This window comes from Saccopteryx leptura, chromosome 3, assembly GCF_036850995.1.
Source record: "Saccopteryx leptura isolate mSacLep1 chromosome 3, mSacLep1_pri_phased_curated, whole genome shotgun sequence".
NCBI classification, from domain to species: domain Eukaryota; kingdom Metazoa; phylum Chordata; class Mammalia; order Chiroptera; family Emballonuridae; genus Saccopteryx; species Saccopteryx leptura.
In genome coordinates this window covers 291225595-291251769 of record NC_089505.1, presented here as the reverse complement: position 1 = coordinate 291251769, position 26175 = coordinate 291225595, and the positions used below count along the sequence as shown (strand labels likewise).

Here is a 26175-nt window from a genome sequence, read left to right as displayed (position 1 = left end):
GTCCCGACTCCGCCCTCTGCTCCACACCACGCCTCGACTCCGTTCCCTAGTTCAGCCAAAGCCCAACCACCCCCCAAACCCCACCCCTATATCTGGTCTAGGCCACGCCCCAACTCCGCCCGATTCCACCCCCTAATATCGGACACGCCCTGACCCCGCCCCCTGGTCTCAGACCCGCCTGACTCAGCCCCTTCGTTCCCGCACGACTCCGCTGTTGTTTCCCGCCTGGCCCCTAGCGTCAGATTAGTCCTGGCTCTGCCCTCTTTGCATTAGACTGGTCCCGACTCCGCCCCCTGGGCCCAGCCACTCTTCGAGCTACGTCACGTCACTTCCCCAGCTCTTGGGCCCCCGAGTTTCCTGACCCGTGCTGTGTCCGCCATGACCCTGCTGGGCTGCGTTTCCTTTGCTTGGGGACGCAGTCCTCGGCGGGTAAGACGGCGCTGGAGGAGCGGCTAATGCCCGCCGCCTCCGGGGCGCAGGAGAGGGTGGGGGGTCCCTGACGCGCGCTGCGTGGGAGGGCAAGCCGCGGTTCTCAGAGCCGTCACGTTCCCTGCTGTGAGCAGACTGGGTGAAAGGGCACCGTGCGCGCGCGGCTGGGGGTCGGGCGGGGGACTGGCCCGGGCGCGCTGGCCGAATTTGCAGCCCTTTCTAATGAGGAACACTCGTTCACGTGCTGTCTGTGCGAGTAAACATTTATACAGACACATTCACAAAAGAAAAGAGATAGAACAGCACCCCGCTGTAGGAACGCCCCACCTGGAGTGGCGCTTGGCGGCGCCCACCTGTGCCCCGGACAGCGTGCCCGCGAGGACTGCCACTGGCTGAGCGAAGGGCAAAAAGTGAAAGGAAGCCAGTGTCCAAGGTAGCCCCTCCCCCGACTAAATTAAAAGAGCCTTTTAGACTCAACTAAGCACAGTTTCCGTAGCCAGGTACAAGAAAAATAACCTGTCCACTGTGACTACGCCTTTGACAGTTTCATGGAATGGGCACCCTAGTGTTCTTTCCTGAGAGCACAAATTCCAGATACGGTGGAACACGAGGAAATGGTCTGGCGAGTCTCCCACGCAGCAGAACTTTCTTTTAAAAAGTCATATTTGTTCAAGGCTGTAGTTTTGCTGATACTGTTTCCTCTGCCTGTGAGGATTTAGGTTACATGTCGTCGGCAAAGCTCCGGGTTTCTGGGTTTCTGATTCCTTCTCACGGGTATTTGGGTATTTCTCATTCCAATCCTACAAACATCCTGGGGTAGAAAAAGCTCCGTTTTCTTTTATAACACAGATAGATCATTAGGCTTGTGGTGATAAGGTCACACAGACTGCATCCCAGCTCCTCTGAGACCACTGGACACCATAGGTTGAGAGGAAGAAAAAATAACTCGTTTAGAAATTAATTGCAATTTGAAATTCTTTTGCTTAAGAAACATTTTGAGGCCCTGGCTGGTTGGCTCAGTGGTAGAGTGTCGGCCTGGCATGCGGGAATCCCAGGTTCGATTCCCGGCCAGGGCACACAGGAGAGGTGCCCATCTGCTTCTCCACCCCTCCCCCTCTCCTCCCTTTCTGTCTCTCTCTTCCCCTCCCGCAGCCAAGGCTCCATTGGAGCAAAGTTGGCCGGGGCGCTGAGGATGGTGCTGTGGCCTCTGCCTCAGGCGCTAGAATGGCTCTGATTGCGGCAGAGCGACGCCCCAGATGGGCAGAGCATCGCCCCCTGGTGGGTGTGCGGGAGTCTGTCTGACTGCCTCCCCGTTTCCAAATTCAAAAAAAAAAAAGAAAGAAAGAAACATTTTGAGGATGGGGTTTGGAGGCAGAGACCCTGCTGTGGGGGGAGGGGGGGTGTGAGTCCCTTCTTTTGAATTCCTGGGAGGAGACAAGTCTGCCTACATGTTTGTGAAACGGAAACCTGATTTTGAGTGCAAATACAACTTGATACAGTTAAAAGAAGAAAAAAAAACCACCCTTATTTGAGTATTTTTGTTACCAAGAACCAAGAGAAATGTTTCTTCTACACATCCTGTTTAAGAAGTGCTATGTTAAGTTGTGTGATTAGCTACAAAGCAAATGTTTATTCAATAACTGGCTCTGTACCTGGACCCGGGAACAAAGATTTCAAAAATTAAATTAAAACCCTGTCCTTAGTTGTATTGAGGGAAACATTCGCTTTTCCAGTTGTTCATCAGGAAATGCCAATTAAGTGCCAACTGAGTGTTGGGCATTCTTTGGCATTCCTTGGTTGAAAAAGATGTCTACTGTCATTGAGTCCTATGTACTTTTTTAAAGCTATGGATGGTAACCAATAAATGGACCTTAAAATCAACAGCATTAAGAGCAAAATTAGTCTAAGAAAAATAATCCATCTCATGTAGTAAGGTTAAGTTTACTTTATGAGACTTTTTTTATAAGTGAGAGGAGTGGGGATAGAGACATAGACTCCCACATGCACCCTGACCAGGATCTACCCGGCAACCCCAATCTGGGGAAAATGCTGGAATTAATGGAGCTATCCTCAGTGCCTAAGGCCCACATCCCAGCTATCCTCAGCACCTGGAACCACGCTCAAACCAACTGAGCCACTGGCTGCGAGAAAGGGAGAGAGAGAGAAGGGGGAGAGCTGGAGAGAAAGAGAAGTAGATGGTCGCTTTTCATGTGGGCCCTGACCGGGGATCAAACCTAGGATTTCACATGCTGGGCCAACACTCTATCCACTGAGCAAAATGGCCAGGACCATGAGACTTTCTTTTAATTTGCTATTTTGCAGATTTATTCTTTGATGATCTGTAACACACACAGCCAAGCTTTTTCTTTTGTTTTTATTAACAGTAATAACTGCTGCTTTTATAAAAATACCTGGCCAATATAAATTCAGGTAATACATTTAAATACATTTAAAAAACAACAACAGCCTGACCTATGGTGGCACAGTGGATAAAGCGTCAACCTGGAAATGCTGAGGTCGCTGGTTCGAAACCCTGGGCTTGCCTGGTCAAGGCACATATGGGAGTTGATGCTTCCAGCTTCTCCCCCCCTTCTCTCTCTCTGTCTCTCTCTCCTCTCTCTCCCTCTCTGTCTCTCTCTCCTTCTCTCTCTCCTCTCTGAAAATGAATAAAATTAAAAAAAAAAGAATTCTAAAAGCTGATCTATAATTAAAAAAAAACAAAAAAACAAAAAACAACAACAAAGTAACACAGGACCTTACACTGGTCACCCAGAACTAACTATGGTTATCGTTTGGTGACCATCATTCCAAACATCTGCTGTGCTGGTAAAAGGACCGGTGTGTAGGCATAATTTGACTTGGATGTATCACATTTGTTTTTCCTTAGAACTAAACAATGGTTCATTGTCTTCTGACACTGAATATTGTCAGGGACAAGTGTAAGGCTGACTGGATTTTTCCTCTTTGTTTGTGTTTTTCATCTGGAAAGCATAAGGACTCTTTCTTTACCCAAACAGAAATTCCAGAATATAGACCTAGAGGCAAGGATTTTCATCTAGTTTGTTCACTGCTGCTTTTATAAGCACATTTCCAAATCAAAATAAACCCTATTCAAGAGCAGGGTTTCTGTTTCTAACTAATATGACTAATACAAAAGAGTCGTGTTAGTTTTGGCTAATGTAATAGGGAATAAATAAGAGATGATGTGAATAGAAGGCCAGCAGGCATGAAGACCCCAGTTGAATATTTCAAACTGCCTGTGAATTCATCTGATTTCATCTCTCTATTGTACAGAGAAGTATATACATTGGTGAAGTATCTGTTCGGTCCACGTCTAAGTGCAGATAGATAACTAACAAGAAACAGGAAGCACACCCTATAGCACATAGCTACTACTTTCCCAAGGCCTCATGTTCATGACTATAAGATGTGTCATTACTCAAAGATGTCATTTCTACCTTGCTGTTGGGAATAGCTGCATCATTTAGCCTGGCTACTGGAGCCTGGAGTCCAGATAACTTCCTTTTATATTTGCTCAGCTGGACCTTCACGTTGCTGTGGCAACAAAGTCTCTGTGTTCTACAGAAGCTTAAGGCATCTGTGCAGAACCCTGAGTTAAGGAGCCCCATGGAGGAGCTCCGGCAATCCTCACAGGCACAGGGCAGGAGGTTCACATGGCCTATGGCAAGCCATGGGGTATTAGTTTGGTCTCTTATTTTTGTGACATTTAAAAATTGTTGGCATTAGTGGCTGGAATGGTTCCAGTGGTGGGATTCAAATAATTTAACAACTGGTTCTCTGCCCTAATGACTGTAGATGTAGCAATGTTTATACATATTAAGAATTATTAAGCATGTGAGATCTTGCTTTTAATAGCTGCACAGTATTTTGTTATATGGATGGGCCCTGATTAACTGATTATATCTCCTATGGAAATGCAGATTTTTCCCCCTAGTCTTTTCTGTTACAAATAGTGTTTGCTAGAGTATGTTGGTCTATTTCGAGTCCCTAAAAAAATAATAATTGAAAGTGAATTTTAAAATAAGTGTGTCAACTCTTGCAAAAAGCCCACTGGGACTTTGATAGAAATGGAATCTGTAGATCACTTGGGGAGTTTTGCCGTCTTAACCAAATTGAGTTTCCAATTCAAGAACACAGAGTGTCTTTATAACTCTTGCATTGCTTTTACTAAATTTATTAGTATTTTTTTAATGTGGTTATAAATGAAATTGCTCTTTAAATTTTATTTACATCTTAATGGATGTCTTTGAACATAGCTTCTCCCCCACCCCACCCTAAATAAGTGAATATATATCTGTTGGAAAAATTCCCAAACATGGAATCAGTGGCTCAAATGATATTTATAGTTAACATTAAAACATATATATTATTATTAAGTGAGAGGCAGGGAAGCAGAGAGACAGACTCCCATATGCGCCCTGACAGGATCCACCTGGCAAGCCCCCTACCAGGTGATGCTCTGCCTGTCTAGAGCCGCTGCTTTTAGCGCGTGTGGAGCATAACCAGATGTGCAAGTTGAGGCGAGGCCATGGAGCCATCCTCAGCACCAGGACCAACTTGCTCAGACTATTTGAGCCATGGCTATAGGAGTTGGGGAGAGAGAGAAAAGGAGGGTAGGAAAAAGGGTGAAGAAGTTGATGGTCACTTCTGTGTGCTCTGACTGGGAATCAGACCTGGGACATCCACATGCTGGGCCAATGCTCTACTACAGAGCCAACCTGCCAGGGCCTATAGTTAACATTTTCATAAATGTTGCCAAACTGGCCTCCAAAGACATTGTCCTAATTCATATCAACAGATTGTAAAAATGACTTTAATAAACTGTTTCTTATTAAGATATCCTTCTCCTTTGTTTAAATGTGATTTTTGAGCTGTAAATATGTTTGTATGTATTTTCTTTGTGAGGACTACCTTTTAAAGCTCTTTGCCCAGTTTTTCTACTTGCAAGTGGCTTCTTAATACTCATATCAATAAACTTGGATTTTCTTTTCCTAGATGTAAACTAATTTAAAGATGCCAATATTTGAAGTTATTGGAATTGAAAATATCTATTTTAACTTGTTAAGACAAGTGGCAAAGAACTGGATTTGGCCCTGGCTGGATACCTGGGTTGGTTAGAGCATTGTCCCGAAGTGCAGAGGTTGCTGGTTCAATCCCTGCCCAGGGGCACATACAGGAACAAATCTATGTTCCTGTCTCTCTCTCACTCCCTTCCTCTCTCTCTAAAATTAATAAATAAGAAAAAAAATAAAAGAGCTGGATTTGTATCTCATGCCTATATGTGACTCCACTTGCTTGCTCTCCTGAGTTATGGCACTGGAGCCTGATCATCAGAGTTACAGCCAGTCACATAAGCATGTGCTGAAGGCTCTGGTGTCAGAAACCCCATTCCCAGGGGGGAATGAGACAATTCTGCCTTCCTGGTGTCACAGTTGAGTGTGGAAGCCTGTCACCCTGTTGCAGGGAGTCACTCAGCCCATTTTTAAAGAGGCACCAGTTTTAAAGTGTCAACAGAGTTTTTGACACTTTTGCATGGTTTTGAAGTCTTATTCTGCCAGATTGAGAAAGAAAGTAGGTGGTTGAGGCTGAAGAGAAAGCAGAGGTGAAGGCCAGAAGGTGAAAGTGCTCAGTGAGTGTCAGGGATGCTGAGCAGTTGGTGAGCACAGACTACTCCCTTACCCTGGGGAGCTGGGGGAGGGGGTCTGGAAAGGGTAGCTGAGGCCATGTTGTCCAGCAGCTCAAATGCTATGTTAATGAGCTTAATTTTTATATTTTTGACTAGAGGACATTAATGTTTCTGGGGGATGAGATTTTAATGTAGAGGCCTAGCAAACAGCAACATGACGATGATGGGGAAATAGCCAAGCTAAGCATTATTTAAATATGGATTTAGTTAGACCCACAACTTCCCTATGACGGTCTATTATTATGTATTTTCTGCAGATTTGAAAGGATTTCCAGAATAATGCACCAAGCATGTTAAACAGTGATGTTTACAGATAATTGTTTTATATTAAACTTATTTATGGTATAAATATACACCACGCTTTTCCGCCCTTCTTTTTTGCATTGGTTTCTTGGGTTTTAGATAGGAGTCACACACTCACACGTCTTGGGTCCCTGAAGGTCCTGTATTGATAGACCATCCAGTGACAAGGTGTGACTGGGCTGGACAGAGCCCAGGCCTCATCTTAAGGGTTCCTGATCTCAGCCAGGTAGGAAGACGGACCAAAGTGTTGGTGGAGCTTCTGATTGTTTTCTGAATTCTCCCAAGGTCAAAATGTTGGCTCACATTTTTCAAAACACTAGGCAGGCCTAGGCAAAGGCATTTGGCCTTTGCTCACCAATCTATCTCTATTTTAGATGTTTATTCTAGTCATTTTAGGTAAGCCAACATACTTAAGTATTTTAGGAACCAGTTTCATCGATCTCAGTGCTCATCCACTAGGGAAGAGAAATTCAAGACTCTCAGAATTGCATTTTGAGGCTGAGTGGTAGGATCACTTTCCTAGATAATGGAATGTAAGGCCACATGAAGGAGGAAGACACAGTTTATACAATGTAGGCAAGTGGGGAGTGTGGATGGGGAGGCAAATGATGGCTAATTTTGTTTTTCTGGAAGATTTTAGAACTTTCTTACTTAAAAAAAATAAAGTTGTATTGCCCATATAAAAGACTCATTTGGAGAATTTTAGAGATTTAAAGATTTCCAGAAGAATCAATCTTGATCGTATAGGTGTCATTTATATTCTCAGAAACAACTTATATCCAGAAAAACTACAAACTGAAATTTGAAAAATCTATAAAGGACTATATCCTATCCACTTTTTATGACTCGAATGAAATGGCCAAAATACCATTTCAGTGTATTCAGGATCCTTTGTAGAAATAGGAGGTTGAATACAGTAAGATCCTTTGAGGTTTGTTCCTCTCTGTGGGTCTGAATGTTGAAATCAGCTAGCTTATAGGCAAACAGATGGCTCAAGTTGAATATTCAACAACTGTCATGCTGTGAGTTAGCAGAAGGTAATGTGAATTAAAATAGCATGTCAATTTCTTTTCATCATGGTGAAGGGGGGCCATGATTAGTATTGACCAGATCAGTTCAGATACAGTGGGTGAAATGGTGCTGGGTTGACATCTGTTATAGGATAGACACTTGTTGGGAATTGTTAGTATCAAATGTGATTTTTTTTTAACAAGGTAATGTGAATTAAAATAGCATGTCAATTTCTTTTCATCATGGTGAAGGGGGGCCATGATTAGTATTGACCAGATCAGTTCAGATACAGTGGGTGAAATGGTGCTGGGTTGACATCTGTTATAGGATAGACACTTGTTGGGAATTGTTAGTATCAAATGTGATTTTTTTTTAACCTTTATAGTCATTCATCTGCCTGTTAGGAGATTGGAAAATGTTTTAAATCAAAAAATAAGTTTGTATGCAAATACCTTGCTTAATTCATCTTTTATAAAACACCACATCGAATTTGCCATGCAAATCAACATTAAATAATTAAAAATTTATTGTAGAGCCTGTAGAAAATGAGAGCACACTTTTTCATTATTACTTGATAATGACCAACTCACCAGCCTACACGCGGAAACTTCCCAATTCATCATCCTGATGGAATTGCTCAGAGGCAGTGGCAGTCTTAGGTAAAGCTGCTGCTTAAATGGAGAAAGATTACTGTGGCCTGCGTGGACTTCATGCTTTGGCAAAAGGATACAAAAGAAAGTGCTTTGTCAACATGAGGCCAAAGGAAATGAAATGGCCAGTGTGGAGCATAACCAGATTTGCAAATGTATCCTCACCAAATTATTTTATACTCCTTGGATTTTGTTTTTCAATATCTGTGGGTCAAAAAAGTTTGCAAATATGATGTATATGTTTGCTTGCTTATAGTTTGCATTGGGTGTAGGGGACAGCTGTAAGCAGGTAGGGTCCTTATAGCTGAAGGCTTAGTTTTAAGACTAAGCCTTTCTCACCCTATTAATACTAAGATTTTCTCAACACTAAGCTTTTCCCCACATCCTTGACTGTTGCATGATGTGGGGTGTGCACCCTTATGAGGAATCTCATTTATGCCTCAGATAAGTGGCTTTGTATCAGAGACTTCCTTATTTGTATACTGTCTTAAAGGCTTTAATTTCTACACTATAAAATAAGGGAGACCAGGGGCTCTCTCTCTTGGTTCTTGAAATTAGCATTGCAGAGGAGAGGCAGCCAAGATGGAGGAGTGCTGAAAGAGAAGCCAATTTGTGCCGAGTTTGTGCAGAGAGGAGATGGAGAACAGAGGTGAATAAGGCTGGTGAGGTAGAAACCTTTGATTCTAGGAATACTCAGATGAGTCAGTGGCTTTGGGAGCCCTGAATGGAAAGGGAAGTGTTTTCCCACTGTGTATATTTCTCGCCCACCAGGTGCAAGCTAGGATTAAATGTAATGGCCCACCAGTTCTTGGTCCATTGTTTCATTACCGTCTGTTCGAATCAAATGCGAACCTGCATGGGCCAGGCGGCTGTGATGGTGGCCATGGCTACTGGCCTTACAATAACATTTTCTTCTTGATTTAAAAATCGAATTATATTTATGGAATAGATTTTGAAGATACTAAAAACCAACCAACTACCCAAAAAGAGCAAATAATCATCCATAACCTCCTCACCTAGAGATGACCAGTGGGTGAAGTAACGGAAGACTTGCAAATCACACACATCTTGGATTTGAGTCAGTTCTTTCTTGTAATTATTGACTTGACCTTTCTGTGCTTCAATATTTTCATCTATAAAATGGGCATGTTGACAGAATTTACCTTCTAGCATTGTCATGAGATAACATATTGAAAGTCTAGTAGACCTTGGCATGTGATACTGAATAACTGCTTCCTGGTGTTTCCTTCTGGTCTTTTTTCTAAGCATGTATGTATTTTTATATATAGTTAGGAACATACTCGGTATTTCTTCCTTTACTTATTATTAGATCATAAGCATTTTCTTGTGCAGTATCCTGTTGATGACCAGCCTTATTCGAAACTACTGACCACATTTCTAATTGTTTTCGTAGAGTAAATTTCTAGATGTCCTGATTAACCATGGGGCCACTTGGCTTGCGAGGGAATCTAGCAGGAAAGATAGACTCTGGAGTTTGAAACTTGTACCCATGACCCAGTGGGAACATGTAGGGAATCGCCCATCTAACCTTGAACCCTCTGACTCAGAAAGGCGAACTTGAGTTAAAAGCCCTGAGGGAATGTGTCTTGGATCCAAACACCGAGAAGCTGTGTGAGTGAGTGACCTTTGTGCAGACACAAAGGAATACATACGATGAGCTTTAGAAAATTAGCCTCCACGTTCTAGATTGCCCCTTCCTTTGTGCTTGTTAATTAGCAAAAGAAAAAAAATGTACTGACCCAAATTAGCCCTTTGTCCATGTCAGCAAAATGGTCACTAGTCATTCTATTTTTTTTTTTTTTTGTATTTTTTCCGAAGCTGGAAACAGGGAGAGATAGTCAGACAGACTCCCGCATGCGCCCAACCGGGATCCACCCAGCACGCCCACTAGGGGGCGATGCTCTGCCCCTCCGGGGCGTCGCTCTGTTGCGACCAGAGCCACTCTAGCGCCTGGGGCAGAGGCTCCAATGGAGCCTCGGCTGCGGGAGGGGAAGAGAGAGACAGAGAGGAAGGAGAGGGGGAGGGGTTGAGAAGCAGATGGGTGCTTCTCCTGTGTGCCCTGGCCAGGAATCGAACCCGTGACTTCTGCACGCCAGGCCGACGCTCTACCACTGAGCCAACCGGCCAGGGCCGGTCACTTGTCATTCTTTCCCCTTATCACCTGGCCTCCCTCCCTTGTGATCCTGTTACCTCTGTTCTGCTTCTGATCAATAAAAGCTAAGGGAGGAGGAGATTCAGGAGGTCTTCTTTGCCTCCCTTGGCAAATCTGCCCCTCTTCCTCTTGACATAAGTTTGTATGTTTAGTAGGTTTCTTCCACGCGACACTGGTAGTTCCCAGAGGGCTGGAGTACTACCAGAATATCCCATGCCTTTGGTGGGATTATTGAGTTCAGTAGGAGTTCAGTGAGGGGAGAGAGGTGGTTATCAAGGTGCTATATACAGCCCGTGTTGTTGGAATCTTAGTTCTGCAATGCAGGCAATAGGTTTAATCTTCAGGGCCCCTCCTGTACAACAAAGTCACAATTATACCTATTTTGTGGGGTGGGGAGAATTAGTCAGTTTGATATCTAATCCTGACACATTATAAGCACTTAATGAGTGTTAGCTGTTTATTTTTTGTTGTTATGCTCAACACTTAAAGCTTGCTTTTATAATTAAATGTGAGAAAATGGCAGTGGTTTTCACAAGTAATATGAGAGTGCAAGCTGTAAAATATAAGATTCAAAGGTGGTATGTGATTTTAATCCAAAATGTTTTTTGTTAAAAGACAAATATGCTTTATGTTAGTTTTTTAAAGTTAAATTTAAGTAAAACACCTGCAAATAATAATGCTAGCATTGATAGAGTGCTCAATATGTGATAAACAGTGTTAAAGGTATTTTACTTACATCAGCTTACAAAATCCTCACAGTGTCCTGTCAGGAAGGTTCTATTATCCCCATTTGTAGAAGAAGCTGAGGCAGAAAGAAGTTAAACAGCTTGCTGAAGATTGTGCAATTGGGGAGAAAATTCTGTGCTATATAGTCTCTATCCAGAGGCCATGATTTTAACCATTTCCCTGTGTCACTTAACATTCCGATAGAAAAGAGTAATCACTGATTAATCACAATGCCAACATGCTTACAGCGAGTCTGTGTTAATCCAAGAAATTGCATAATATTGAAGAGCAATATTTTTTCAAACTCATCTCATGGAAATATATATGTGCTAATTTCAATTCATTTTTTTCTCTTCTAGTTTTTCAGTTATGGAACGAGAACATTGTATCAAAGCAGTGACGCTTTTCAGTCTAAATTCTTTCCACCCCTTCAAAAAGCGATGCTGCCACCTAACAGTTTTCAGGGGAAAGTGGCTTTCATTACTGGGGGAGGCACTGGCCTTGGCAGAGGAATGACCAGTCTTCTGTCCAGCCTCGGTGCACAGTGCGTGATAGCCAGCCGGTGAGTCAGTCAACACGTACCCAGAGAGAACCTTTTAGACAACCATTCTGTGCCTCAAGGTTGAAAACATTTTGCCAGAGTGGTTTGGTTTGCATCTTAATCTTCTATGAAATATCCTTTAGCTTATTTAAATGAATCTTCTTAGAAAAACCTGTTACAACTTGTGATAATAGAAATAATGATTGATTATGGAACGGTTGATGAGCACATTTCCAAACTGCAGGGATAGACTTTTTTTCTGTACCTGGAAATGAAGTTAAAAAGTACTGCATTGGCCCTGGCTGGTTGGCTTAGTGGATAGAGCATCGGCCCCACATGCACACATCCTGGGTTCAATTCCCAGTCAGGGCACACATGAGAAATGACCATCTGCTTCTCTCCCCTTCCCTCTCCCCCTTCTTTCCCTTTTCTCCTCCCGCAGCCAGTGGCTCAGTCAGCCCCAGGCACTGAGGACAGCTCAGTTGATTCAAGCATTGGTCCCAGACGGGTTGCTGTGTGGATTCCAGTCACGGAGATTACAGAAGTCTGTCTCTCCATCTCCCTTCCTCTCACTTAAAAAATAAATGAATAATTTAAAAAACGTATTGCATTGATTTCTTCTCAGTGGAAGGAGTTATAATGACTGCTTCAGTAGACAGCTGTGTAGGAGGACGATGGACGTAATCCTTCAATTTTCCATGAGATGGGAAGATACTTCAAACGTCTATTGTGATAAGTGTAGGAAGGTGAGACCACGTGGAAGGAATTTATTACTGAGGCTGACTGTAAGAACTTAAGACTGGTCAAAAGTCAACCCCTTCCTTCTGTTTTGCATGGTGTAAACACTTGAAGTAGGGAAGTAGTCATCTGATTGACAGTCACTATATAGTTTACAAGGGAATTTCCTTCAGATGTTACAGCATAATAACAAAAAATAACATTTGTTATGCTGTAATATTTTTAAGAGTTAAAATGTTTTTGTAGCACTACATAATTTATACTCATGGTTTATTTTTATGTTTCTTTCAAAAGTATGAGGTTCTGAATGCATGCAATGCATTTTATTTATAAATGGTTTAAAATCTACTATCAGATTTTATGCACAGCATATATTTTATATGGTATAATATAAGCTTACATTATACCATGAATATGCTTTCTTTCTAAAGCAGACTTGGGAACAGATATAAGTGATTGTAATTAAAAAAAATCCATGAGTAGATACAAAATAACTGGTTTAAATGTAAATAATTCAATACATTAGTATCATAATTGTTTGAACTTTTGAAAAAATATATTGACTGATTTTAGAAAGAGAGGAAAGGGGAGAGAGAAACATTGATTTGTTGTTCCACTTATTTATGGAACATTGGTTGATTATGTGCCCTGATTGGGTCTCGAACCTGCAACCTTCACATATCAGGATGATGCTTTAACCACCTGAGCTACCTGGCCAGGGCTTGAATCAAACTTCTAGAAAATTGATGCAACTAAAAATCAAACTGATTTTTTTTTTTTTTTTTTTTTTGCATTTTTCTGAAGCTGGAAACAGGGAGAGACAGTCAGACAGACTCCCGCATGCGCCCGACCGGGAACCACCCGGCACGCCCACCATGGGGCGACGCTCTGCCCACCAGGGGGCGATGCTCTGCCCATCCTGGGCGTCGCCATGTTGCGAACAGAGCCACTCTAGCGCCTGGGGCAGAGGCCACAGAGCCATCCCCAGCGCCCGGGCCATCTTTGCTCCAGTGGAGCCTTGGCTGCGGGAGGGGAAGAGAGAGACAGAGAGGAAGGCGCGGCGGAGGGGTGGAGAAGCAAATGGGCGCTTCTCCTGTGTGCCCTGGCCGGGAATCGAACCCGGGTCCTCCGCACGCTAGGCCGACGCTCTACCGCTGAGCCAACCGGCCAGGGCCTCAAACTGATTTTTTAGCTATTGTATTTTCTCAAAAAACTGTAGATTCTCTTTGTTTTTTAATCTATGAAAGAAAAACAAATATGACATAATTTTAGAACTCATGCAAAATACCATGTGTTTATTTCTAGAAAGATTGATGTTTTAAAAGCCACTGCAGAACAAATTTCTTCTCAAACTGGAAACAAGGTACATTAAAAAGAGTTACTTAATTCCAATTTAAAAATTATAACATGCTTAAGTAGTCCACTCAAAGTTTTGCATTAGGAAGTCTGAAAAATGTAGGATTCCTTTATCTTCATGACTTCGCAGGTTCACGTGGTTCCCTGTGACGTGCGGGATCCTGGCATGGTACAAAGTGCGGTGTCAGAGCTGATCAAAGTGGCAGGACACCCTGACGTGAGTCCTGGGGGTGAGGCCTTGGTGTTGGAGTTGTCCACCAGGGTCACCACAATCCTGTTGGAGCACTTCTCTGTCCCTTCAAGAAGCAGGGGCCAGATTAGAACAGACAGCGACACCATGGCCCTTCAGGAATACTTTAAAAATGCATTTACAGTCATGTAGCACAAGCTGGATTTCACTTTGTTTGATAAGATTGTGAACTACGAAGAACGCAGTGTCTAGCTTAAAGGATCCATGCTCTTTGCGTCTCCTTGACCATCCCTCTCAGTGGAGAGGAATACAGACAAGGAGCCTAGGAGAATGTCCAGGTTCCTCCCTGTGAGACCTGCGTTACTGTGTTAGGGTCCCATATCGGGAGGAAGCCATTTCCTCCTGTAGTCTCAGAGAGCTCATGTTTATGTTAAAGATATATCCAGACAGTGATAATACTGAGTCCACTGAAGGACTAAGTGAAGTCTTTATTGATAGTGACAAAACAGGGTCATCAGCCAGGAGCTACACCAAAATTGCACTTAAATTAAAGGCATTTCAATTGAGATTCCTTGAAATAAAATGCAGTCACATGGTGAGTGCTTCATTTGTATTCATGTTCTCAGTAATAGACTCTACCCTGATTTTGAGTAAAGAATTAGGATTCTGAAATTTGGTAAAATAACAGGAGATTTTCATAGGCTCAGACCTCATGATGTTTCCTAGCAGACTAGTTTTATTATGTCAGTTGGATTAGTAAGTTTCAGAAATTGAAACTCTTGAGGGAGAATGTTCCTCATCTTAAAGGTCCTCTAATTCGCCGTCTTCTTTTACTAGATCATTATAAACAACGCAGCAGGTAATTTTATCTCTCCCACCGAAAGACTGTCCCCTAATGCATGGAAGACCATCACCGACATAGTTCTGAATGGCACAGCCTTTGTGACCCTGGAAATTGGGAAGCAACTAATTAAAAAACAGAAAGGTATGATTGTGTGTTCTTCCCTATTCACTGGGTCTCTTGTGCAGGTGCTGTGTGCCGTCGGGGGCCTGGACTGGGGCAGTGCCTGCACTGGACAGTCATAATGTAATGGAGAGGAAGGGTCCTTTGGTCATTCTCACGTGCAGTCATGAGCGGTGATCACTGTGTGTCAAGAGCATTGGCATTCCAGGGTAGGAGAGACCCCCTCTCCCTGGGATAAAGGTCAGGTTGAGCCGAATTTTTAGATGTAGTTGGAGGCAGGAGGGAGAGCAATGGGAAATGGGATGGGAGACAGGTTGGGTATAATTGGAATCATTCCCAGGGGAAATTTGGTGTTGATTCTGAAAGAAATGGTGTTATTTCCTTAGGATCTCTTGAAGGTATCTCATGAGGGATGTGGCTGGTTGGGAAGGTTATGACGACACTGGGGGTGGCAAAGATGAGGGGACCATTCAGGGACGGCTAGTGTCTTCTGGCACATGGATGGATGGCATGAGGGATAAATCAGGGTGTTTAGAGGAGGCCTTACTGGCCAGATCAGGGGGTTTTACGTGATGAGTCATCTGGGTGAGGATCACCACGGGGAGGCTGAGGACACTGGAGGGGCACTCGGTTTTAGGGAGTGACAGGGAGGACATTTGAGTTAGCCCTGTGAACAAACTTCTGGATGAAAATCCATGCGTACAAAGTGTAGCACAGGTGTACACATGTATCTTGAACCAGAGGCAGATTAAGATCGGTTGACGCCCGGGGCGCAGAGGAAAATATTGGGTCCCTTACATTTGAAAAAAGTGTCAAGTTGGGGTTTTGCAGGGCCCTTCAGAAATTTGGGCCCAGGACATGCACCCGGTGTGCCCGCCGTTAAAATCCGCCTCTGTCTCAGTGTGTGTGTTCATCTAACACATGCTGATGCTCGTGAGCCAGCCCTGGTGATGCAGGAGGACCGGACATTGTCCCTGAGCAGTGAGGGGGGGGGATGTTGAAGGAAGAGGGGATTTTCTCACAGAGGTGTGACTATTCTGAGAAGCTCCAAGGGGAAAGGTCCTGTGTTCTTTGAAGGACATCCCTCGGGGCTCAAGGACACCCGTGGCTGGCCAGCTTCCTTCCTTAGCATCCCAGGTAGTTCTCAGCTCTCGGTGGGAAGGTATTGGGGCAGACAGAGGGCGCTGGCTGGTCCAGCTTCCCATGTGTGCTGAGAGTTCCTGCCTTTTGTCCTGGCTTTCACCAGGATTCCCAGCGCACAAAGGGAATGTGATCTCGGTCGGAATTTGAGTGATTTGTTTTTGATTTTGATTTTTCAAAAGGGATGGGTTATAGGGAAGGGAGATAGAAGCATGGACTGACCCCTCTCTCCACTTTCTGCTACAGGACCTTGTTCTCTGGGTCTCTTCTCCTTCCTTCTGATTCTCTTCACATCTTACTCATCTCTCTCTCTCTCCCTTCTCTCTCTCTCTCTCTCTCTCTCTCCCCCCCCCCCAGCTTGTCCCTTGTCCTCGGTTCTCTCTCCATCTCTCATCTCTGAGTTTCATGTCTCTCAGTCTCTCTTACTCTTCCCAGCCAGCCCGTGACCCTGCTTTCCCTCTGACTCTCCCTTCTTCTCTCATCATTGTCTTTTCATTTTAACACAGACTGGAATCTATTTTTGTTCCTCACATTGGATTAAAATTCTGTGGGCTTCATTAAAAATATATTTGCTAAAACTTTTCAAAGGAGGGAAACTAGTTTTTAGTCTTCCAAGATTCCTGTCAGTTATCAATGCTATGACCTGAATTGCTGGGTCATAAGGCAGTTCCATTTTAAATTTTTTGAGATAACTCTATACTGCTTACCACAGTGGCTGCATAAGTCTGCATTCCTCTAACAGTGTATAGGGGTTCCTTTCTCTCTACATCCTGACTAGTGCTTGTTTGTTGTTTTATTGATGATAGCCATTCTGAAAGGTATGAGGTGGTATCTCATTGTGGTCTTGATTTGCACCTCTCTGATGATTAGTGACAGTTGAGCATCTTTTTTTTCTAATTATTTAAAAAATTTATTTATTCATTTTAGAGAAGAGAGACAGAGAGAGAGAGAGAGAAGGGGTGGGGGGACAGGAAGCATCAACTCCCATATGTGCCTTGACCAGGCAAGCCCAGGGTTTTGAATTGGGGACCTCAGCATTCCAGGTCGACGCTTGATCCACTGCGCCACCACAGGTCAGGCAGTTGAGCATCTTTTTATGTCTATTGGCCATCTGTATGTCCTCTTTGGAAAAATGTCTATTCATGCCCTCTGCCCATTTTTGATCAGATTTACTTTTTGTTACTGAATTGTATGATTTCATTATATATTTTGGATATTAACCCCTTATTGGATATGTCATTTGTGAATATCTTCTCTCATTCAGTAAGGTCTTTTTTTGTTTTGCTGCTGGTTTCTTTTGCTGTGCAGAAGCGTTTCAGTTTAATGTCATCCCACTTGTTTATTTTTCCTTTTGTTGCCATTGCCCAAGGAGACATATCCGAGAAGACATTGCTAAGAGCATGTCAGAATTAGCAGCATTGTTCATTCTGTGTCCTTTTAAAATTTCAGGAGCAGCGTTTCTCGCTATCACCACCATCTATGCTGAGACGGGGTCGGGCTTTGTGGTGCCCAGTGCTTCTGCGAAATCTGGAGTGGAAGCCTTGAACAAGTAAGTACATTCACACTGCTCCCGTCGTTATGGTAAATACTGACCTGAACAAGTGAGTACACCGTACTGCTCCGTCACTCACAGTAAACACTGACCTGAACAAGTGAGCACACCCGCACTGCTCCTGTCATGGTAAACACTGACCTGAACAGCCGAGCACACCTGCACTGCTCCCGCCGCTCACAGTAAACACTGACCTGAACAAGCAAGCACACCCGCACTGCTCCCGTCATGGTAAATACTGACCTGAACAAGCGAGCACACCCGCACTGCTCCCGCCGCTCACAGTAAACACTGACCTGAACAAGCAAGCACACCCGCACTGCTCCCGTCATGGTAAATACTGACCTGAACAAGCGAGCACACCCGCACTGCTCTGTCACTCACAGTAAATACTGACCTGAACAAGCGAGCACACCCGCACCGCTCTGTCGCTCATGGTAAATACTGACCTGAACAAGCGAGCACACCCGCACTGTTCCCGTCATGGTAAACACTGACCTGAACAGGCGAGCACACCCGCACTGCTCCATCGCTCACAGTAAACACTGACCTGAACAGGCAAGCACACCCGCACTGCTCCATCGCTCACAATAAACACTGACCTGAACAAGCGAGCACACCCACACTGCTCCGTCGCTCACAGTAAACACTGACCTGAACAGGCGAGCACACCCGCACTGCTCCGTCGCTCACAGTAAACACTGACCTGAACAGGCGAGCACACCCGCACTGCTCCGTCGCTCACAGTAAACACTGACCTGAACAGGCGAGCACACCCGCACTGCTCCATCGCTCACAGTAAACACTGACCTGAACAGGTGAGCACACCCGCACTGCTCCATCGCTCACAGTAAACACTGACCTGAACAGCCGAGCACACCCGCACTGCTCCGGTCATGGTAAACACTGACCTGAACAGGCGAGCACACCCGCACTGCTCCATCGCTCACAGTAAACACTGACCTGAACAGGCGAGCACACCCGCACTGCTCCATCGCTCACAGTAAACACTGACCTGAACAGGCGAGCACACCCGCACTGCTCCATCGCTCACAGTAAACACTGACCTGAACAGGCGAGCACACCCGCACTGCTCCGTCGCTCACAGTAAACACTGACCTGAACAGGCGAGCATACCCGCACTGCTCCGTCGCTCACAGTAAACACTGACCTGAACAGGCGAGCACACCCGCACTGCTCCGTCGCTCACAGTAAACACTGACCTGAACAGGCGAGCACACCCGCACTGCTCCGGCGCTCACAGTAAACACTGACCTGAACAGCCGAGCACACCCGCACTGCTCCATCGCTCACAGTAAACACTGACCTGAACAGGCGAGCACACCCGCACCGCTCCATCGCTCACAGTAAACACTGACCTGAACAGGCGAGCACACCCGCACTGCTCCGTCGCTCACAGTAAACACTGACCTGAACAGCCGAGCACACCCGCACTGCTCCATCGCTCACAGTAAACACTGACCTGAACAGGCGAGCACACCCGCACTGCTCCATCGCTCACAGTAAACACTGACCTGAACAGGCGAGCACACCCGCACTGCTCCATCGCTCACAGTAAATACTGACCTGAACAAGCAAGCACACCCGCACTGCTCCTGTCGTCATGGTAAATACTGACCTGTGGTGGCATGGTTGGCTCTTCCTTCTGTGGTTTCTATCTGGAGAAAAGTGAAACAGAAGTTAACTTGGATTCACCAGGAGACAGACGGCCTCTCTCCTGGTGAGTCCTCTGTCCACAGCAGCACCGCCCAGTGGGACTTTCTCCATATGTCTGCACTGCCCAGGAGCCACAGTGAACGATGCTTCTGTACTGAGAAAGTGAACTTTATTTAACTTTAATTACCTTAAATTTAAAATGACAAAGTCTTGTCTGTGGCGGCTGCTGTATTAGCACAGGACTGTGGCTTTTTGTTCTCCTTGGACCTTTACTGGTACTTCCCTGCCCCTGAGACACCCCTCCATCATTCTTTGTGAAATTAATGGTCAACAGAGACCAGCGACCCTGTGCCAGGTCCTGTGGCCGCTTCAGTCTTCTCCTCCAGCCTTTTCCACTGTCTGCCATGATGCTGGATCTCGCTGGTGCTTGTCTGACTGACTGTCACCCTATGTAATATGTTTCTCTGCGACCATCTCCTTCCTTATTCTGTTTAATTAATGTTTTCCCATCAGAATCATTTTTCTAGAAACATGTATCTGCTTATGGTACTCCCTTGCTAAAGCCATACCTCATTTTTCCGTTACTCTTTGGAATGAAAGCCAAAACTCAGTATGGCATTCCCAGCCCAGTCCACTCGTTGAGTTACCTGGTAAGTGGTCACAGTACAGGCGGTGTGCTGGACACTGAGGGAGTAAGGGGACGCAGGCAGAGGCACCACCGCCTCACCTGACCCGCGTCCTCACATCGCAGTCATCTTGGCTCTCATCCCCTTCACCTGCTCCACGCCTCCGTAAGGGTGACCCCGCTGTCATATCTCTGTGCCTGCTCTGCCCTGCTGGAGCCTGCTGTGACCCTGCAGCATGTCACCCCTCTGGGTGTCTTCTCTCATCTCTCTGGAACAGAATTGATTGTTCTCTGCTTAGTGCATCCTGAAAACCTTGTTCCCATCTAGTGGGAAGACTCACACCCTAAGAAATAAAGGCCGTCCAGTATTGTCGATTCCAAGATGCAAGCCATGGACCAGTCCGGCAGGGTACAGAGTGGGCTCTGGGGACAGCTTTGCAGGTGCCATGAGAGCATAGACCTTCCCACAGTCACGTGTATCCATTCACCTACGCACACTCATGGTGGCAGGACAGGGACACAGCGAGCCAGTGCTTGCAGACTGCATGCTGCTTTTCCTGCAGTCTCACATACTTTTAACATTTAAATCATACACACTTGTTTCAGACAAAAAGAAATGGAATCAAAACAGATAATTACCTTTCTTTAGGTCAGATGGTATTGGAAGTAAGTGATTGGACCTTGACTAATTCGGCACTGCTTGTGCAATATTAATACTTGTTTTGTTTGGCCTTTCAGTCTTTTCCAGGGTTTCAATTTTTTATCACTGCATAGTGATTTCCCAGAGTGGGTGCTCAGGAGATGTGTGCCTCTCTCTGCAGCTGCATCCTGGCAGCCCTCTCTTCCTGTGTGTGGTACACGGTCATCCTGGCTGAGGCTGGTCGGCCCCCAGGCCTGCATGCTACCTGCCCCTTTGTCCTTTATTCCTATGGCCTGATGCCTGCTTTCCTCTTCTCTATTTTACCCTCTGTCTCCTCTCACCCTGTCCTTCACCCTCGCCCCACCCAAACTTCTGATCCTCTTCAAGTGTCTGTTGAAGTGTCACCTCCTCAGGGAAGCCTTCCAGTCTCTCTCAGTAGACTTAGGCACTTTCTTCCTTGAAATAGTCATGATGCACGGTACTCAGTTCCCAGGACAGCAACTGAGTCATCATACAACTGAGAAGGAGGGTATGCAATCTGACAGCAGGGGTTGACCTTCTCTGAGGGCTGGCATGTAGTGAGTGCAGTGAGAATCTGTATGTTGAATGGCAGTGATGTTAACATATGCTAAGCATGCTGTGCTTACTGGCACCCTGATGAGCAGAGCAAGCAGCTGTGGTGGCTCCTCCTTGTGTCACAACTGTTCTCAGGTGCAGCTCTTTGCAGAGAGCCAGCACTCAGCGGACTTTCCTGGCGCATCTCTGAGCAGTCTCCTTCCTGGTCACTCGGCATTTCACAGGATGCCGTGGACTCGTTCCTCCCAGGAATTCCGTTGAGTGAAGGTACTGTGTCCCCGGCTGTTCGCAGCAGTAGCTGAGGCCGTGAACTCTGTCAGAGGAGTGTGCAGAGAAACAACTTTTATTTATAATTTGTCCAGACAACATGCAGGACACTCATTGCTCTGAATGCCCTGAGGATTAAGTCAGATGACAGACTGCTTGGTGCACACACCCCTCCCCCTAGAACTGGCGTTGAAGCGATGCTGTCAGGACATGAGTGGGTATGGTACAATTTCATAAAACATATCCCTTTGTATCTATTGCAAAAGGACATTGTCTTAAGGACAGTATTTTATTGCAGTTTTCCTTGTATACATCTTCTGGGAGAAATGCTTTTCTGATCATTTATCAGAAACCATGTGTTCTTCCTGAGAAATTGGCTTGCTTTTTTCTTATGGGCACTTTCATCACGTGACTGACAGGGCTCACCTTTCCATGCGACACTGTGGAAGGAGTGCATGTGGAAGTGCGTGACTCCCTGGTGTAATTCTGTGGGCTCTCACAACACTCAGGTCAGGTTCTTTCAGATCCCTGTGCTTGGTTCTTTTTCTTTCAAATGATCTTCTCTTCCTTGTTTGTGCTGTAGGTATTCTTATAAGTTACCCAAGTCATTTCTGAGCTAGGTTAAATGTATACACATGAATATGAAGTCCTCACATAAGCATAGGTAACAAAGTCAGATGTGTCTGCACAGCAGGCTTTTCATACAGGTTGTTCCAGGCTCTGTGTTTGCTTTTGCTGCTGTCTTTACTTCAGGGCTCTCAGCAACACCTGGTTAGGTTCCTATTTCCTTTTATTTTTTATTTTTTGAAGTGACAGGAGGGGAGATACAGAGACAGACTCCTGCATGTACCCTGACTGGGATCCACCCAACAATCCCTGTCTGGGGCTGATGCTCTGCCCATCTGGGACCATGCTCGCAACTGAGCTACTTTTAGTGCTTGAGAAAGAGGCTCCATGGAGCCATCCTCGGTGCCTGGGCCAACATGCTCCAACCAATTGATCCATGGCTGCAGGAGGGGAAGAAAGAGAGAGAGAGAAAGAAAATGGGAGGAAGGGAAGCAGATGGTCACCTCTCCCGTGTGTCCTGACTGGAAATTGAACCTAGGACATCCATATGGGTCAATGATCTGCCACTGAGCCAACTGGCCAGGGCTACTATTTCCTTTTGAATGCAGCTCAGCAATGGTATGAAAGCCCAGTTGAGCTCACCGTGTCCATGGTCAGCATTTTACATCTTTGTCTTCCATCCCTTACTTCATCAAAGCGTTTGTGAGGTTGCTGACGTCATGCGCCGCACCAATTACCCTGAGCCTATAAATGCAGGACTGACTCCCGAGCACGAGGGGCTTTGCTTCCCTCAGGGTTTTCCACCAGGTGTTGTACCTGCTCTAGAGACGTGGGTTCCACACTAGACTCGGTTCTGACATGTGAATAGCAGAGTGGTTACAGACACAACATGTACGTGACAGTGCAGCTGTGACCAAGGGTGCGACCTGGAGTGAGCCCTGAGCCTGAGCACTGGCCTCAGTGACCCGTGACTGACCTGTGTGCTCCCGTGCCTGCTCTGCAACATGGGGTGGATGACAGTACCTGGGGCTGGAGTCTCTGCCGTGTACCAGGCATAGGTGTTATCCTTGTAACATACAGTCTAAATTTTGTGTTGTTCATTTTCATTTTTAGGTCCCTTGCAGCTGAGTGGGGTCGATATGGAATGCGATTCAATGTGATTCAGCCCGGGCCTATAAAAACCAAAGTGAGTTTTGGTTTGCTTGCTGTCACCTTGTGAGCCGTGAAGGAAGGACACGTGGACAGATGTTTTCTGCCTGTGTGTGAAGGACTTCCGGGGAGGCCTGGGTGTGGCGCATGGTGGTAGAGGGGCTTTGCATTATCCAGTCTGAGAAATGAGAGGAGGGGTCTGGCCATGTGTGACCACTTCATCACATCGGTTTCAGTGTCTTAATCTTCCAGAATCTTTTATGCTATTACTTTTGCCATTTTGTCTTGCTTTGAAGATCTATTTCTGTCTTATACTTCTTAGCTTTTACCATGTTTTAAAGAATCTCACTTTGACATGCTTTTTTTAAATAGTGAAAGTGTTTATTTTTAGTATTAAGAGGAGGCCTGGTCTTGCTCTAGGTAGCATTTTGTGACCGTTGTCTGTGCCTGTTCCCTGTGCATGTCACGTGACTGCCGTCTGATTAGCCCTTTGGTGGCCCTCTCCTGCGGCACTCACGCTGCAGACGCATGCGCAGCAGGTCCTCACGGAAGGGTCCCGGACGGTGCACTGCTCTATCGCGCCACCCCAGTGATGTCTCTCACACCTTTTGTTTCCATGTAAAACAGAGGTTTATAGTCCCAGTTGGAATGTAGTTTGAAGGCCAAGGTGAAGTTTAGTAACTTGTCCCAGGTGTGTAAACACGGAAGATAATGCTAAGGAGCATTTGGGTGGTAGGTGGTCTGGGGTATTAAATGTTAACACAGAGACAGCTGGATTAGTTTACTCAGCCGTTTAAAAAGTGGAAACGTAAAGGAAAACCACCCTGGTGAGTGAAACATCACTGACTAGCTCATTGGGCCCTGCGACAATAAACAGTCTAATGAAGGTGATGGGAAATAACTCCAGAGCCTCTGTCCACACATACACGATCAGGGTATGTGAAATGAGCTCTGAAATGAGCTCTAGTCACAGAAGCATCTTCCTAGTACTTAATCTAGGAAGGATTATTGAGGGCCGATTGTGTGCAGAGGTGAAACCTTGTCACAGTGTGTGAAGTGGAGGATGAATGACAAACACGCAGTGTCACCGAGAGTGAAGAAAAACAAAATGCAGAAATGCCTACAGCACCGATGGAACCAGGATGGGCACCGCCACCCCCTTTGTCCCTGGTGTTTCTCACCTGCTCGGGGGCTGCTGGTAGCTCAGGGATCACTTGTGTCATCAAGGACAGCTGTCACCTCCAGTCTCCAGTGCAGCAAAGTCCAAGCCTCTTGTCCCTCAGGTCACGTCCACACCCTGGTCTGCTCCTTACCATCACAGGAGGCAGGAATTATTTGCAAATTTAGTTACAGTTTTCCTCTGTGTGGATCTACCTGAATCAGTACCCCTACACACTTGTTTTCCTCCGTGCCTCTTATTTGAGGAGAAAGGAGAAGAAAAGCACTTTCCTCTTACACATTTCTACTTGAGTCATCACCTCTGTTTGCCTTGACAGTGGCCCCCAGCCCCCACGCCTGAGCTTGTGCATGTCAGAGCACAGCCATGGTTTTTCTAATCTGATGCTTCTGGCTGTTGTATGAGGCAGCTGAGCTAGGTATCCTGATTTTACAGATGCAGAAATAAGATTTAAATGGTTACACTTTCCAGTGCTGTTTTTAGGTCAATATTAGATAAAATGACCTGTTTTGAGCTAAAGTTAAAAAAATTCTTCTAAAGAAAAATCTGGCAAAATTCTTTGTTGCTTGCAAGGCCTAAGGTACGAACACACTGCCATAGGAACATTCCATGTTATGCAAATTTGTTTCTTAAATCAGAAATGAGTTGCATTAAAAGAAATACAATCTAATTATTTTCTTAATATCTAAGGGTGCCTTTAGCCGCCTAGACCCAACTGGAGAATTTGAGAAAGAAATGATCAACAGGATCCCCTGTGGCCGGCTGGGGACTGTGGAGGAGCTGGCCAATCTGGCTGCTTTCCTGGTCAGCGATTATGCTTCCTGGATTAGTGGGGCTGTAAGCATTGTTTCCTCTTCACTTTAGGGAGGTGGGTTTCGAGGGAGGGATGGCCTATTGCAGAACCAGTTGTGACAATGTTGCATGTAAATATATTTAAAACATTTCAAATAGTATTTCAAATAATATCAAAATAATAATCATTGTTTAGCCTATAGAATTGATTCACCAATAAATTAATTTTATTCAATGAAAATTCCTCTGGTAGACATGCTTCTGAGGGGATCTCTAAGAGTGGGTAGAACTTGAAATTGTGGAGATGATGGAAAGAAGATTCTAAACAAAATAAATCAGTTTAGGTTTAATCATCAGTTCTGTCTCTAAAATTTGGGATTTGATGGAAGGTGCCAAGTACGGGAAAGTGGCTCATGGTTTAGAAACTTTAAAAAGGAGTTAGTTTCAGAGTTTTTATTTTTATTTTTAGGTCATTAGATTTGACGGTGGAGAGGAAGCATTTATTTCAGGAGAATTCAACAGCCTCGGGAAGGTAATGCCATTTTGTGAATATAATATAGCATTAGCAGCTAGGATACAAAGCTCTCAGAACATGCAGGAACCACATTCAATGGGCCTCTCTCTCTTCCTGTGTCAGGTCACCAAGGAGCAGTGGGACACCATAGAAGGACTCATCAGGAAGACAAAGGGCTCCTAAGATGCTGTGGCCTTCATTCTGCTTACCATGGAAATGATATAAACTGCCTATAATCTTCTGAGTACTTTGAAGTCTAATAAATTGCTAATTAACAAACACTCACTGAGCATGTGCTGTGTGCCAGGCCAATGTCAGGTGACAGGGTGTGTTACAAGGGACATGAGATGGGACCTCTCCCTTCAACATTATTTTTAAAGTAAGAAGAGGAAAGCGCTCGAGGGCCCTGACAGAGGTCAGAGTGCCCAGGAGCGTGGGGCAGGACCCTGGACAGTCAGACTCAGGGTGGAAGGAAGTAGCATTTAAGCTACATATCACATAATGTTGAGGGTGGGGGCAGGGAGGAAGACAGCGAGGATCTGCAGTGCAGAGAAGGACTGTGTCTTTCCTGTCTGTTTCCTTCCCATGGGGCCTGCGCATTGTCTTTTTGGGACAGCGCAATACTAATTCAAGCAAATCTTACTAGCAACTGTCAGGTAGCCAAGCATTCTGCTTGGTGCTGAGGATAAAACATGACTAACTTACAGCCTT

The 26175-nt window shown here is 45.1% G+C and overlaps 1 protein-coding gene across 1 annotated transcript; it reads left to right on the top strand.

Annotated features, from left to right (window-relative positions):
• Positions 1–273: 273 nt before the first annotated feature.
• DECR1 (2,4-dienoyl-CoA reductase 1) lies at positions 274–25745 on the top strand. The gene is made up of 10 exons (XM_066378764.1): positions 274–429; positions 11359–11561; positions 13584–13641; positions 13765–13851; positions 14662–14809; positions 17378–17477; positions 22946–23018; positions 24849–24995; positions 25420–25482; positions 25588–25745. Exons 1-10 carry the CDS (start codon positions 379–381, stop codon positions 25645–25647), a joined length of 990 nt encoding a protein of 329 aa, XP_066234861.1. The 5' UTR covers positions 274–378; the 3' UTR covers positions 25648–25745.
• Positions 25746–26175: the final 430 nt, after the last annotated feature.